This window comes from Nerophis lumbriciformis, linkage group LG25, assembly GCF_033978685.3.
Source record: "Nerophis lumbriciformis linkage group LG25, RoL_Nlum_v2.1, whole genome shotgun sequence".
Classification (NCBI taxonomy): domain Eukaryota; kingdom Metazoa; phylum Chordata; class Actinopteri; order Syngnathiformes; family Syngnathidae; genus Nerophis; species Nerophis lumbriciformis.
The window spans coordinates 12,300,355-12,314,438 of record NC_084572.2 but is presented as its reverse complement, the minus strand read 5'-3'; the positions used below and the strand labels follow the sequence as shown (position 1 = coordinate 12,314,438).

At 37.6% G+C, this 14,084-nt stretch overlaps 1 protein-coding gene and 1 long non-coding RNA gene across 2 annotated transcripts in view; one reads left to right on the top strand and one right to left on the bottom strand.

Moving 5' to 3' along the window:
• LOC133621602 (uncharacterized) overlaps window positions 1-8,845 on the bottom strand; it is a 38,075-nt gene extending 29,230 nt beyond the window's left edge. Inside the window, exon 1 of the long non-coding RNA XR_009817677.1 lies at window positions 8,455-8,845. This is a non-coding gene — a long non-coding RNA (uncharacterized lncRNA). The remainder of the gene's footprint in view (window positions 1-8,454) is intronic.
• LOC133621601 (uncharacterized) overlaps window positions 1-14,084 on the top strand; it is a 182,946-nt gene that overhangs the window by 166,409 nt on the left and 2,453 nt on the right. The window contains exons 3-4 of the mRNA XM_072916055.1: window positions 5,707-5,751; window positions 5,861-5,954. Of these exons, the coding sequence (XP_072772156.1) occupies window positions 5,707-5,751; window positions 5,861-5,936 (121 nt within the window). The 3' untranslated portion in view covers window positions 5,937-5,954. The remainder of the gene's footprint in view (window positions 1-5,706; window positions 5,752-5,860; window positions 5,955-14,084) is intronic.

The following is a 14,084-nucleotide window of genomic DNA, read 5'->3' as shown; positions in this document are numbered from 1 at the left end:
TTGGCCTAAAAAAATGTCTTTCCAAAAATAAAAATGTATTTTACTTACAAAAATCCCAGAATGTTAATCAATCTAATAAAAGAAAATGGAGCAACTCCAACCTAATCCCATCTTCATAACACTTTGGATAGACATTTTCAAAGCAATTGTGAAGACGTACAAAATACAATACTAGAAAAAATATATAAAAACAACAGTGTCAATAATAATAATCATGTCAATAATAGTTGTTTGTTTTTCATCCAAAAACGTATTTGAAAAAACAGTAAATTAATTGGTTGATTTAGAATCTGAACAAACAAAAAAATTACGATTTGGATGTAAATCGATTTGTTTAGCACTCCTACAGTACTACAAAAGGCTTTAATGGTGACAATGTCAAATGGCTGAAGGAACTTCTCCCGTGACAGTCTTTCAACTTTGTTTGAAACGTGTGGACGACGACGAAGCTCAGACAAGCGGCAAAGGACGGTGTAAACAAACATGGGCCAGTGCTAAAGCAAACATTTTTACTAGATTATTACATATTGTTGTAATGTGTGGAAACTTGAAACAGGAATATGTTATTGGCAGTCTAAAAGTATCATGGCTTCCTTTGCTCATCATTTTAGCATTTTTATGCATTTAAATGAATAAGATCTAAAAATCACACATCACATTGCTATCGCAATGTTTGGCAGAAAAATCGCAATTCAATTTTTTTCTCAAAATCATGCAGTCCGAGTGCTCGAACCGGTACTTAAAAAATGGAAAACATGCAAATATATATATATATATATATATATATATATACAGTGTATGTATATATATAATTTATTATTATTATTAATAATATTACCGTATTTTTCGGACTATAAGTCGCAGTTTTTTTCATAGTTTGGCCGGGCTCCAGTGCGATTTATGTTTTTTTCCTTCTATATTATGCATTTTCGGCAGGTGCGACTTATACTCCGGTGCGACTTATACTCCGAAAAATACGGTAATATTAATAACAATGATAATATTTATTATTTTTTGAACAATGCCCTTTTATTTTTATGGCATTTTGTGACATTTAAGTTGAACAGACGAGCAATTGAAATACTTTAGTCGTATGAATTAAATACTGGCTAGCCTAGCTCTGTGAAAGAATCGCTGTTACGAGGGCTGGTTTTTTTGGCGTATTCAGGTCGGCTATAAAGTTTAAAAAGATTGTCAGACTCTGTGCCTCTGTCAGAAGTACGCTACATTAATTATAAGACCTTACCTGTACAATCTCACTGCTAAGCACAAAAGCAGGCACTGACAGCTACTTAATCTTTCAGTTTGGTTACTACCGTTTACCTTGTCACCAGTGCTATTATGGAATCAGGTTCTGGTGCCCATCCCTACTCATACAGGGACAGTTTTCAAGGCGAAATATAAATGCAAACGCAAAGGTCCATCAAACGAACACAGACTCAATCTATTGTGCAAACTTTCACTCTATTCAGTTTGACTTTGAAGCTTTGAAAGGGGTTTCAACGAGACGCCGATTTGCTCACCAGACTCGGCAGCACCTTTTCTAAGATTCAAAGTCAAACTGACTATCGTGAAACTTTGCACAAACGTTTCTTAAAACAAATGAATTTGAATTGCACTGCACAATGAAATACTTCACACCCACACAACAGTTGTAATGTTGACCATAAGTTCCGTAACTATAACCTGACAAATTTAGACAATTTCGACACTTTCTCCTGCCACGTTGTACTAAAAGCAATTGTTGCATTAATATTTTACACAGCGGTGCCTCAGGAAAACTGTACCCCAACTCAAGAGTGTTTTGAATAAGAGCTAACTTTCAGATAACTAATTGTTTGTGAGCAGAAATGTCAGAGTGAGCCCCGTAAAATTGGAACAAAACATCCGGTCTCAGCTTAAAAGCTAAATATCCACATGACTTTGTTTTTCCAACCATGGGGAACAAAGAAAGGACAATGCTGAGAAGGAGTGAATTAAAGAAAGAAATCATTAAAAACATGACCAGGGTATAGCCGACTTAGCGAAGTAGTACGCGTATCACTGCTAGTCTGCACTATACTAAAGCAAAATGAGTCAAACACCAGCCAAGGACCTTAAAATAATATCTAAACGGTGCACATTTTTCCATAAAATATTGAGAGCTGCTGATGGCGTATTTGACTGAGAAACAGCTGGAAGGCCATGCCGTAGAATTCCACTCTCCAAGGTTAATAATAGAGATGTCCGATAATGACTTTTTTGCCAATATCCGATATTCCGATATTGTCCAACTCTTAATTACTGATTCCGATATCTACCGATATATATACAGTCGTGGGATTAACCCATTATTATGCCTAATTTTGTTGTGATGCCCCGCTGGATGCATTAAACAATGAAACAAGGTTTTCCAAAATAAATCAACTCAAGTTATGGAAAAAAATGCCAACATGGCACTGCCATATTTATTATTGAAGTCACAAATTGCATTTTTTTTTTAACATGCCTCAAAACAGCAGCTTGGAATTTGGGACATGCTTTCCCTGAGAGAGCATGAGGAGGTTGAGGGGGGCGGGGGTGTATATTGTAGCGTGCCGGAAGAGTTAGTGCTGCAAGGGGTTCTGGGTATTTGGTCTGTTGTGTTTATGTTGTGTTACGGTGCTGATGTTCTCCCGAAATGTGTTCGTCATTCTTGTTTGGTGTGGGTTCACATTGTGGCGCATATTAGTAACAGTGTTAAAGTTGTTTATACGGCCACCCTCAGTGTGACCTGTATGGCTGTTGACCAAGTATGCATGCATTCACTTGTGTGTGTGTGAAAAGCCGTAAATATTATGTGATTGGGCCGGCATGCAAAGGCAGTGCCTTTAAGGTTTATTGGCGCTCTGTACTTCTCCCTACGTCCGTGTGTCACTACGTACAGCAGCGTTTTAAAAAGTCATAAATTTTACTTTTTGAAACCGATACCGATAATTTCCGATATTACATTTTAAAGCATTTATCGGTCGATAATATCGGCAGCCCGATATTAGCGGACATCTCTAGGTAATAATGTACATTATTAGTACGTTACTTTCTAAAACTACTGTAGTTGTTTGTAGTACATTTTATTGTATTGTTGCCAAACAGTATTTCTTATCTGTAAAAAAAAAAAAGTCTTCAAATCCCCATCAAAATTCAAAGGGCAATTATTGCACGGTGGGTTGTGGTGTACGCAGATTGGAAAAACAAACGAAAATCCATTTTAAATGAAAACGTGGTTTATTTAACTAGAAACAAGCAAGCAATGAACAAAAAAACTTTCCCGTTACGAAAAAAAAAAAAATCCATGCTGGTCCCTTATCGACGGCAGTAATGTGGTTCCTTTTAAAGTGCCGAAATGAGACAACAACTAATAAACGAGAAAGCGCCTAAACTGACCAAAATAACACCAAACTAATCATAATGACATTTTATAAATTGAGTCAGAATAATTCAATATAAATACTAACTGAACTAAATACTAGAATAAAAGATACCTCTACCTACCTAACTCCAACTCATCTAGAAGGTCTTTATTAAAAAAGACATGTTCAAATTGTGGTGTTTCGGGGGGAACAAGCATCGGCAACATTGATTTCAATTCCTTTCGATGGGTGACACTGTTTCGCAATACAAGTTTTACGAGGTACTAGCTGCGTCACAAACAATTAAAGCCCTATCCCAAGGTGCTACTGTTTAGATAATTGTTTGGCCTTTGGCCTTTAACGCAGTCCCCTTCACTTGTGTAGATTGGACCTGAACACGCTGCTGCCCAATGATTGGTCAACAGGGAATTGTCACTTTTGTGTGTGACAGGAAGAAGACGCAACAAATTGACATTAAAACAAACACAAAAGGAAGAGAAATGTTCATAGTTTGTGGGGTTTTTTCTTTCAAATTGATAGTCTTCAGACGGAGCGACAGCTGTGCAAAAACCAGGACAGGGACTAAAACCCTGATCGAAACATCCCTAGCTCTAACACATAAGCAAAGGAATACGTGTAAATGTTTTTTTATGAGGCTTTTAAAAAATTAAGTGAAACCTCTGTGAAGGTCTCCTCCTGTTCAGTTCAGTTTCAGTTTATTTTGAACATGCATACGATACAATGTAATGCATCACACAATTCCAGTTGTTTCATTACGGCACGTCCGAAAAGGAGTAGGAAGAAGCAGATCTTATTTAATCCTACCCCTTTTCATCCCATAGCAATTTTATCCAATGTCCTTGTTCTCTGTGATAGAACAGTGAACAAATAATACATAAATAATATACCATAGTAAGCAAACAAATATTAAATACAGAAATAATCTTTGTCTTGATAAAAAAAGGAAAAAAAGGGTTCAAGATTTTCATCATAACTCTTGTTCTGTGTACTTTGTGAACACTTGTAGTTTGAACAGTCTTTTAAACTGCATCATATTGGTGCTTTGTTTGATTTCTTTGCTTAATCAGTTCCATAATTTAATTCCACATACAGATATAGTAAAGGTTTTAAGTGTTGTACGAGCATACGCATGTTTTAAATTAGATTTTTGTTGAGAAGAATTGTTGTACATTATTAGGTAGCAGGTTATAGTTTGCTTTGTACATCATTTTAGCTGTTTGCAAATGCACAAAATCGTTGAATTTTAATAATTGTGATTTAATGAAGGGTTTGTATGTTCTCTATATCCAACATTGTGTATTATTCTAATTGATCTTTTTTGTAACACATTTAGTGAATGAAGCGCACATTTGTAGTTGTTTCCCCATATTTCTACACAATTTATTTTCCTGTGGAAACAAACTTCTCAACATTTATATTCCAGTTCAAAGGCTTTATAGTGTACTGCTTGAAAATAGCCCAGTGAGAATAGTAAAATTGTGGCCCTGTCTCCTAAAAGAATCGGAATCGAGACTTGTTAAGAATCGAAATAATGAATTGGAAGTGGAATCGTCCAAATTCAAACAATGCCCGACCATAGCTATGATGCTACTTCACATTACACACTTCAATGCTCTGGTTAGCATTAGCATTGACCGTAAACAAACTGTCATAATACACATTATCATCATTATCAGGACTTTGAATCTTTGGCTTCGGTGCTCAATTGCGAGCGATTTAGAGCGAGTTACCGGCTTAAGACGAAAACCTCAAACGTATGCAGTATGATTACTGTCAATCAATATGCCTTTCCATCTTTGGTTGCCATTTTCTGTCTCTCTACAGCTGCTGGCTCGTCTCTGCCAGCACGCTCGTCTGCTGCCTGTCAAGATGTCTCCTTGTTTATGAGTCCGAACACTCCCCTCTGCCTCCCTCCATTCCAACCGGAGCCTTGAATATGAACCCCTCTACCTGCACACTCCTTGTCTTTTTGCCTTGCATGCTTGAGCAAGACTAGAATAAGCCGTGTCAGCATTATTCATGATTCAAATTGTTTGATGCTTTCCATTCCTCCCAGATGAACATTTGCACATCATCGACATCAGCAAACACGTTGTGCAAGTGGGAGAGCTAACCTCCCACCAGCTGAGCTACACAGAAAGGTTGCAACAGGTTGTCGTCATCGAGCATCGAGTTTGTTTTGTTGACCATTGCAAGAGCAATAAGGATTTTTAGGGGCATTATGACTGGGTTAATAAAACACAGCTGCCCCTAAAAGTCCCTCACTTTTCTTGCTGCCTTTTCTCTCCCTGCCTGACGCCACCTTTTTTCCTTCCAGGGGCCATGTAACTCTGGTGTCTGTGAGCCGGGGTCACGCTCTGAGGTATTTATTGTGTATATCTCGTGGAGGGTTTATTGGCGTTCGCAGTGGCGTCAGAACGCCCGGCCTCGTGTTCGTTCGAAGTACCAACTAAACAAAGCTTTTGTTTTAGCGCTTCTCCTGGACGTGACCGCCGTTGCTGTGCTCTGTCGGAGCAAACTGAGGCAGAAAACAACCTGGGGGTCTAAGAGGGGAGTCTATTTAAAGTAAGTCCACAACCCCGCATGCAGATAGTGTGAGAATACGAGACAGGAGCAGTCCGCAGGAAAAAAGGATGTTAGCTGATGGCTTTGATTGGCACCACTTTGTTTAATTCAATATCTTTATGATTTTAATCAGTATACTTTGGTTTCACTGCTTATTCAAACTAAAGTACTACTACTAAGTACTCAATACTGTAGAAGCTTCCTTCACACGTCCTTAACTCATCATGCACTTTTGACCCAATTGCTCTCTTCCTCTGTGGTTCATGTGCCTTTGCACTTTTGTAGGCGACCCATTGACACGTTTACAATATTAGGTTGTTAAGTTATTCTTCATAAGGTGGCTTGATTTATCCAAACAGAAGGAGTCTGTAAACACGACACTCGCCACTTTATACTAACGACGACAAGTTTAAATCTCAAAACACAAACATCTGTAATACATTTTATGTACTGTATTATTTTTGGGGGGGGAAATGTTTATCACTATATTAACATTGATTTATATACTAAAACTATATTTAACATCTACTTTTGAGGCTTATGTACTTACTATATTGACTAGGTTTTTTTTTAGATTTTTTAAAATGATTATTATATTAAATATTGACAGACTATATTTGATAAATTTACATTTACTATTTTACTCTAATGACAGTTTTTTATTGTTATTATAATAAATATTGCTGAAATAATTATTTCACATTTACTTTTTTACTGTATTGACTTTTTTTATGTTAATTATTGTATTAATATTGATATACTGTACTATAATTATTTTACATTTACTTTTTACATCATTGACTGTTTTTTTATTATTATATTAAATATTGATGTACTATATTTAATTCACATGTACTGTATTGACTATTTTTATTGTGAAAGTATTCCTATATTAATTATTGATAAACTATATTTTGTTAATTCAGATTTACTTTTTTATTGTATTGACTGTTTTTTAGATGTTCTATTATTATTATTATTATTGAACTAAATATTGATATACTAAATTTAGTTAATTTTTCTGATTTTGGAGGATTATTGTATTACAATGTTAATATATTATATTTAATCACTCAGTTACTTTTTTACCGTATTGATTTTTTTTTATTTTTTTTTTAGATCTTTTTAAATAATTACTCTATTATATTAATTTACTATATTCAATTAATTCACATTTACTTGTTTTACTGCATGGACTGTTTTTTATAAATAGTGTAATATAATACTATTGTACTGTAGACATTTAATTCACATTTACTTTTAATATTTTTTTCAATATACAATATTTAATTGTTGTTGTTGTGTATGTAGTATAGTAAACTTTTCTTACATTATCAGTATTAATATTGTTGTTCACTGGTTGGCTGTGAAAGGTATGGTTCCAATACTTTACCAAATATGGTTATTTGCTCTCTGAATTGCTACTATAAGGACAAATTCAGTGACAATACGCTGGGTTTTTTTTCCATTTAAAATTTTCAAAATCATTTTCACAACCCATTAATCTAATAATCCATAAGCGCCTGGTCTTTTTTTCTTTTAAATAAGACGTGAGCAAAAGTCTTACCTATGTGTCACTTGCAGCACCGAGATGCCATTATGCCCTAACTGCCCCTTTTTCTGCCCCCTCTATTAATTACATAAAGCATCTAGTGTCAGGATGCTAAATTCATTAGTGGGGTATGTACGGCACGCCAGGGTCACGACAGATATAGAAAGCGGCCTTCCATCACAACTTCTTCTACACCTGCTGGACGTCATAAAGCGTTTGCCAAATTTGAAGGCTTTAAGGGCAAAACTTTAGACTACACTTTCAGACAATATCAAAGTTAACTTTACAAAAACATAAGCTTACTTTAGACTTAGACTTCCTTTTATTGTCATTCAAATTTGAACTTTACAGTACAAATAAGAACAAAAGTTTGTTGCATTAGCTCGTTGTAGTGCAGGATAAAAAGGACGTCGCTCACTATTTGACTTGTCAATTTTATAGTACTGAAGCAGTTTTTTAGGGTATCATAACACAATGTAACTGTCCAATGAAAAGCATGTTTGTTTGCAAATGCGTAAGAAAATGGAATGGAAGCAAATGGAAGCAAAAAGATACATGCTTTTTTTGTGACGACCCTGCTAAGAACCTGCGTCCACTACAGTGGACATTTGTGTTTTTGCATAAATGTGTACCTCTGACAAAGAAATGGAACAAAAACAAATATCCACTTCATAGGACGCTGGTTCTGTGGAGGATATTACCCACTTTCTCATTGATTATGAGCTTTTTAGGCTGTAAACTACTTTTTGTTGTATACATCTCCCATCTCGCTGCTCCCATGAGCCAGAAACTGGGACTTTGTAGGCCAGTTGAATTAATGGAGGACTCACCTTGCCCGCAAAGACCCAGCTCCTAACACACAATCGTACATTCCAGGAAATCTCGCCCACAAATACCTCCAAACCGACAAAGGAATTCTGCACAGTAGGTAATGGTATTGATACATACCCAGGCATGCATGCAGGTGGCATACAGCAGCATCCACAAGGAGCCTTACAGCCTGCTGGTCTGGCTCCCTGCAGAAGATGTCATCTGCAAGTTCCAACTTCCATGTCCAGCCACTGCCGCCGCCCCAAAAGTCACATCTGATCACATTCCGGATTAACCAACATCCTTTTTTTTTTGGTAAGGGGTGGGCAAAGCTTCTTGTGCATCTTTTCTTCACCACCAAGCAACAGAGTCCTCCATCCTCCCTTTATAAAAAAAAAAGAAAAAAAAAAAGCCCCCAGCCCCAGTGAGGGATCCCGGGTGCACACCCTCGCCCATGCCCCCGTCAGCATGATCCAACCCGGGCAGGAGGAAGCCTAGACGCGGTGGTGGTGCTGCAAGCTGCAGTGAGGATCTGGTGAGCAGGATATTCCCAAACAGCTGGAACAGGAGGAGCTGATATATGGTGCTGCTGGGCCCTCCCCAAAGCGGATAAGTGGTAACCTGGTTATTTTCAGCGCGTCACTGGCTCCTCTCCAATTATAGGTCTCCGTCTTGAGGAGTGGGGGGGCTGGTGGCGGCGGCGGCGGGATTTTGCGGCACGCGTGGTCCCGTATTCCCAATTAATCAGGGGAGGGGGGGGGGGGGGAGTAGGAATTGTCAAATGCACCACAAAAGGAATATACATGTTTGTTTCGTCAAAGTGCGCGCGCATTTCTTCGCAGCGCGAGCTTGGCTCTGTCAAGGTGTTCCCTCGCGTTGTGTCACCGCGGCTCTGAAGGCTTCATCCTGGGTTCATCTCGCCCCGCCGTCCCCTCCCCTGGACAGCGGCGCGGTAGCGCGCTGCGGCCCCTTGTGGCAGAGAGGCGTCATTGCACGTCTGTCAAAAGGAGCGTGTGGGTTGTCAAAATAATTATCTCAAAGCAGGGCTGGGCGATATGGCCTTTTATTAATATCTCGATATTTTTAGGCCATGTCACGATGCACAATATACATCTCGATATTTTTCCTTAGCCTTGAATGAACACTTGATGCATATAATCACAGCAGTATGATGATTCTATGTGTCTACATTAAAACATTCTTGTTCATACTGCATTAATAAATGCTCATTTTAAACTTTCATGCAGAGAGGGAAATCACAACTAAGTCAATTGACCAAAAGTGTATTTATTAAACAGTTAAGCTGTTACCATTTAGTGGTCAATTGTATGGAATATGTACTGTACAATCTACTAATAAAAGTTTCAATCAATCAATCAAAGTGGCACAAACTAATGTAATTTCAAAACAGAAAGTGCAAAATTGTCAGAGACATTTTAAAACAAGCTATTAGTGCACTTTTGTGCATGATGTCCATAAAATGACATATCAAAACAACAATAGTGGCGTTCTGTACAAAAAGTGCACTTTAATTTAGTACTAAATTAAAGTGCACTTTTTGTACAGAACGCCACTACAATAGTTTAAAACAAAAAAAGTGCACTTTTGTGCATGATGTCACACAAGATATTTTAGTAACTGTCAAATAAAAATGAGCTGCATAATAGGAAATGAAATAGTGTATGTCCTTCGCTATGTGGTAGGTTCCTGCGGACGTTATCTCCTTCTGTTGTTGACTATTTTTTTCATATGGTGTTGATCTGGAAATGGTTGTTTCGGTATTTTGTGGGTGTGGCATTGGCCAAGATGTTATCATGCAGAGTTTCAAGCACTCTTCATTCTCTAGTGGGTGACTTTTCAAGCCATGCTACAAATTAGTAGTGCGCTACTTTTTGTAGGAACGCTTTTGCCGCATACTTGACATATTACGGTTGTCTGTTCAACATCTTCCCGCTTGAAGCCAAACCACCTCCAGACGATGGACCCTGTGCTGCTTTTCTTGGGAATTAATTTGTCTCTATCTGTTACCAGATTGGCACCTTCTCTCTCGTATTACCACTTGCACCACAGCTAACGTTACCATGCCGCTACCTCTCTGCTCGGCGAGAGCGTATGACGTTGCATGTATGACAGTATGTGACGTATGTAAGAAGGTGCGCTTGTTTATGTCTCTGTGAGGAGAGACAAGAAAGAGTGAGAAACGCATGTAGTGTAATGCCCGCAGCTAAAAGCATCTGTGTGAGAACTTATACTCGAATATCACGATATAGTCATTTTCTACATCGCACAGAAACAAACCCGCAATATAGTATAGTATATAGAGTATATTCGATATATCGCCCACCCCTATGTCAAAGATATATTTATGGAGTTAAATTACTGCCAAAAGTCCACACACACTCAAAACATGTTTTACTCACGCCCAACGATTCACACAGAAACGCAGTGTGGTTACAAAATATCATTCACAAACGCATTTTGTTTTGCAAATAAGAAACATACCTATCAAACAAATACATCATGCTTCAGAAACAAATAACATATTTCTTCAAGTACAAAAAAAATATCTTTCAAGTACAAATCAAAATCTTTCAAGTACAAAAAAAATATCCTTCAAGTACAAATCAAAATCTTTCAAGCACAAAAAAAATATCCTTCAAGTACAAATCAAAATCTATAGTTGTTGATGCTAACACTATTGCCGGAGGAGATTCCATTAGTTCAGTTTCAGTTTATTTCGAACATGCATACGATACAACGTAATGCATCACATCAATTCCAGTTGTTTCATTACTGCACGTCCGAAAAGGAGTAAGCCGAGCTTATTTAATCCTACCCCTTTTCATACCATAGCAATTTTATCCAATGTCCTTATTCTCTGTAACAGAACAGTGAACACATAAATAATATACCATAGTAAGCATACAAATATTAAATATATAAATAGTCGTATTAACCTTGCTCTTGATTTTAATCATATTTAATAATTATATCCTCCCTATGTACAGTTTCCAATAATATGAAATCATGTGTTAATCACAAACATTTTATTGAACACACAAACCTCAGGCTTAGGTCAGGCTGATAAGAAAAATAAGTACCGACCTAATATACTGCATTAGAAGGGACTAATACATAACTGATGAAAAATAAATGTACATACAACTATGGTGTGTTAAAATAAATAAACTAAATTAATAATGAAGGTGTTTGTTCACTAAACTGTCGATAAAATTAAAGAGCAAATGAAAGTACAGCTTCAACATGTTTGTCGTAATTTTTGCGCTTAAAAATCTTCATGACTTCTTCTAGCACCAGACTTCTTGTTTAAGATTGTCACTACTGCCACTAGTGGTGGGAGAGTGCAGTGAAACATATCTTGTCCTCGCTAAGAGAAATATTTGTCAACACTGATATACACATTGTATCTCTGTATTTATCGATGAATACACACAAGCATGTACCAAAGTATTCGTAACACTTGACTTCTGGGTAGTTCCCACTGTCATGGGTGTAAGTTTATTTTGAACCGCGATCCCGGAAGTGAGTCGTGTGATTAGTGCTAGCTTGATGCTAACGTAGCTTGGATGTCATGGAGTTGACAGTACTAGTCAGGCGATGTTAAAATGTAACAAACGACATTATTCGATCATTCTGGACGGACGTTCATCATATTCGCCGTGGTATAAGTGTCGTGTCGGTGAGTTTGGAGCACTTTATTTTACCCTGGTGCCGACCTCGAATGTCCGGCTTGTTGTTCCGTCAGCTGTTGCTCCTTGTTTTTGTAGACTGGACATCTTGTTTAGAATTTAACACATTATTTGGATTAAACTATGTCAAATATTATTCGTAATGGAGGAGCAGTACGGGTTAGGGTAGTTTGTTTAATGAATAATAACACAAAAGGCATGCTTAGCTGTTTTAACTACTCCAATATATCAGTTTTGTTCTGCTTTACTATGTCAGGACTAGTGTTTCATTCAATGAACCGCAGCTCCACCCTGTCATCAGTACTTAATATACTTAATATGTTTGGCCACTGTAATATTACACACAGTTTGAACAGTAACACTGTGGTTGAATATTTAAATAATTATTTCGTGTACCACTAGATAGAGCCATCATATAATTGATTAGAGATTAATGGCTCTTTGAAGGGAGCTGGACTTTGAAGAACCATTCTTTCCAAAGAACCGTTCAAAAAAAAAAGAAGCTTTTTTTCATTGTTTTATTTTTTATTATATACAAGTAACATGTTTTAAAGGAAACAGTCACAGCTTGCACTTACAAGATTTTGGTTAGAACAAGGGTCCCCAAACTACGGCCCGCGGGCCGGATACGGCTCGCCAGCGCCCAAAATCCACCCTGCAGGAAGTCCCAAGTAAAAAAAAAAAAAATTTTTATTTTTCATTATTATTATTATTATTATTAATATTATTATATATATATTTTTTTTTAATCTGTCCTTTCTAATCCATTATCTACCGCCTGTTACCCTTGGTGTCTCCTAAATCATATTGTCTAAAGATGCATTTTTACATCAATAACGTGACATCATCATGCTCGGAATATATATAGATATATATATATATATATATATATATATATACATACATACAGCCCGGCCCCCGGACAATTTTTTAACCCGAGTCAAAAAGTTTGGGGGCCCCTGGGTTAGAATAATTCAAACCAATATATACTCTATTTGTGGAAATTATTCTGAAATTATTGATAATTTTGTTTTTTTACTGGTGCATGTGCTTCACAATACGAAGGTCCTGGGTTCGATCCCTGGGCTCCGGGTCTTTCTGTATGGAGTCTTCATGTTCTCCCCGTGACTGCGTGGGTTCCCTCCGGGTACTCCGGCTTCCTCCCACCTCCAAAGATATGCACCTGGGGATAGGTTGATTGGCAACACTAAATTGGCTCTAGTGTGTGAATGTTGTCTGTCTATCTGTGTTGGCCCTGCGATGAGGTGGCGACTTATCCAGGTTGTACCCGCCTTCCGCCCATATGCAGCTGGGATAGGCTCCAGCACCCCCCCCCCCCACACACACACACACAACCCTAAAGGGACAAGCAGTAGAAAATGGATGGATGGATACTGTAAAATGATATGCCATATCTCATATCCTATATGCATTGACAATGCATATAGGGCTATTTTAAAATGTTCTCTCACCTAAAAAGTACGTTGTGGCTCACAAGTACACATCATATATAAATATTTACAAAGAAGTAAAAAATCTTAATATAATATTTAGAAATTATTAAAATAAAAATCAAGATGAGATAAAAACCTGAATGCAAAATTTTAGTCCCCCTACCTGAACTGTTAAACAAATCCACAGCAGAAAATCCATCCCATCCAGCCGGAGTACTCTGAGGGAACCCACGCCGTCACGGGGAGAACATGCAAACTCCACACAGAAATACCCCTGGGATTGAACCCAGGAACTTTGTATTGTGAGGCACATGCACTAACCCCTAATCGTGCTGCCCCACAGCAGCACAATTAACCAGAAAAGTGAATCCAATTGTGGCTTTCTTTAGTTTTGTTAACTTTCTAGTTCAGTCGGGTGGCGTGCACATACTTGGGATTTTTTATAAAGATGAAGCGGAGTTACCCAAGGGAAGCGGTGAATAGGAAAAGGCGAGAAGAAAGCAAACATTTTTTGTTGAGGCGACCCAAGATGTCAACCTTTTTCTCAGTGACACCAAATGTTTGTGAGCAACACTGCAAGAGATACTGTCAGTGCAGGATGACA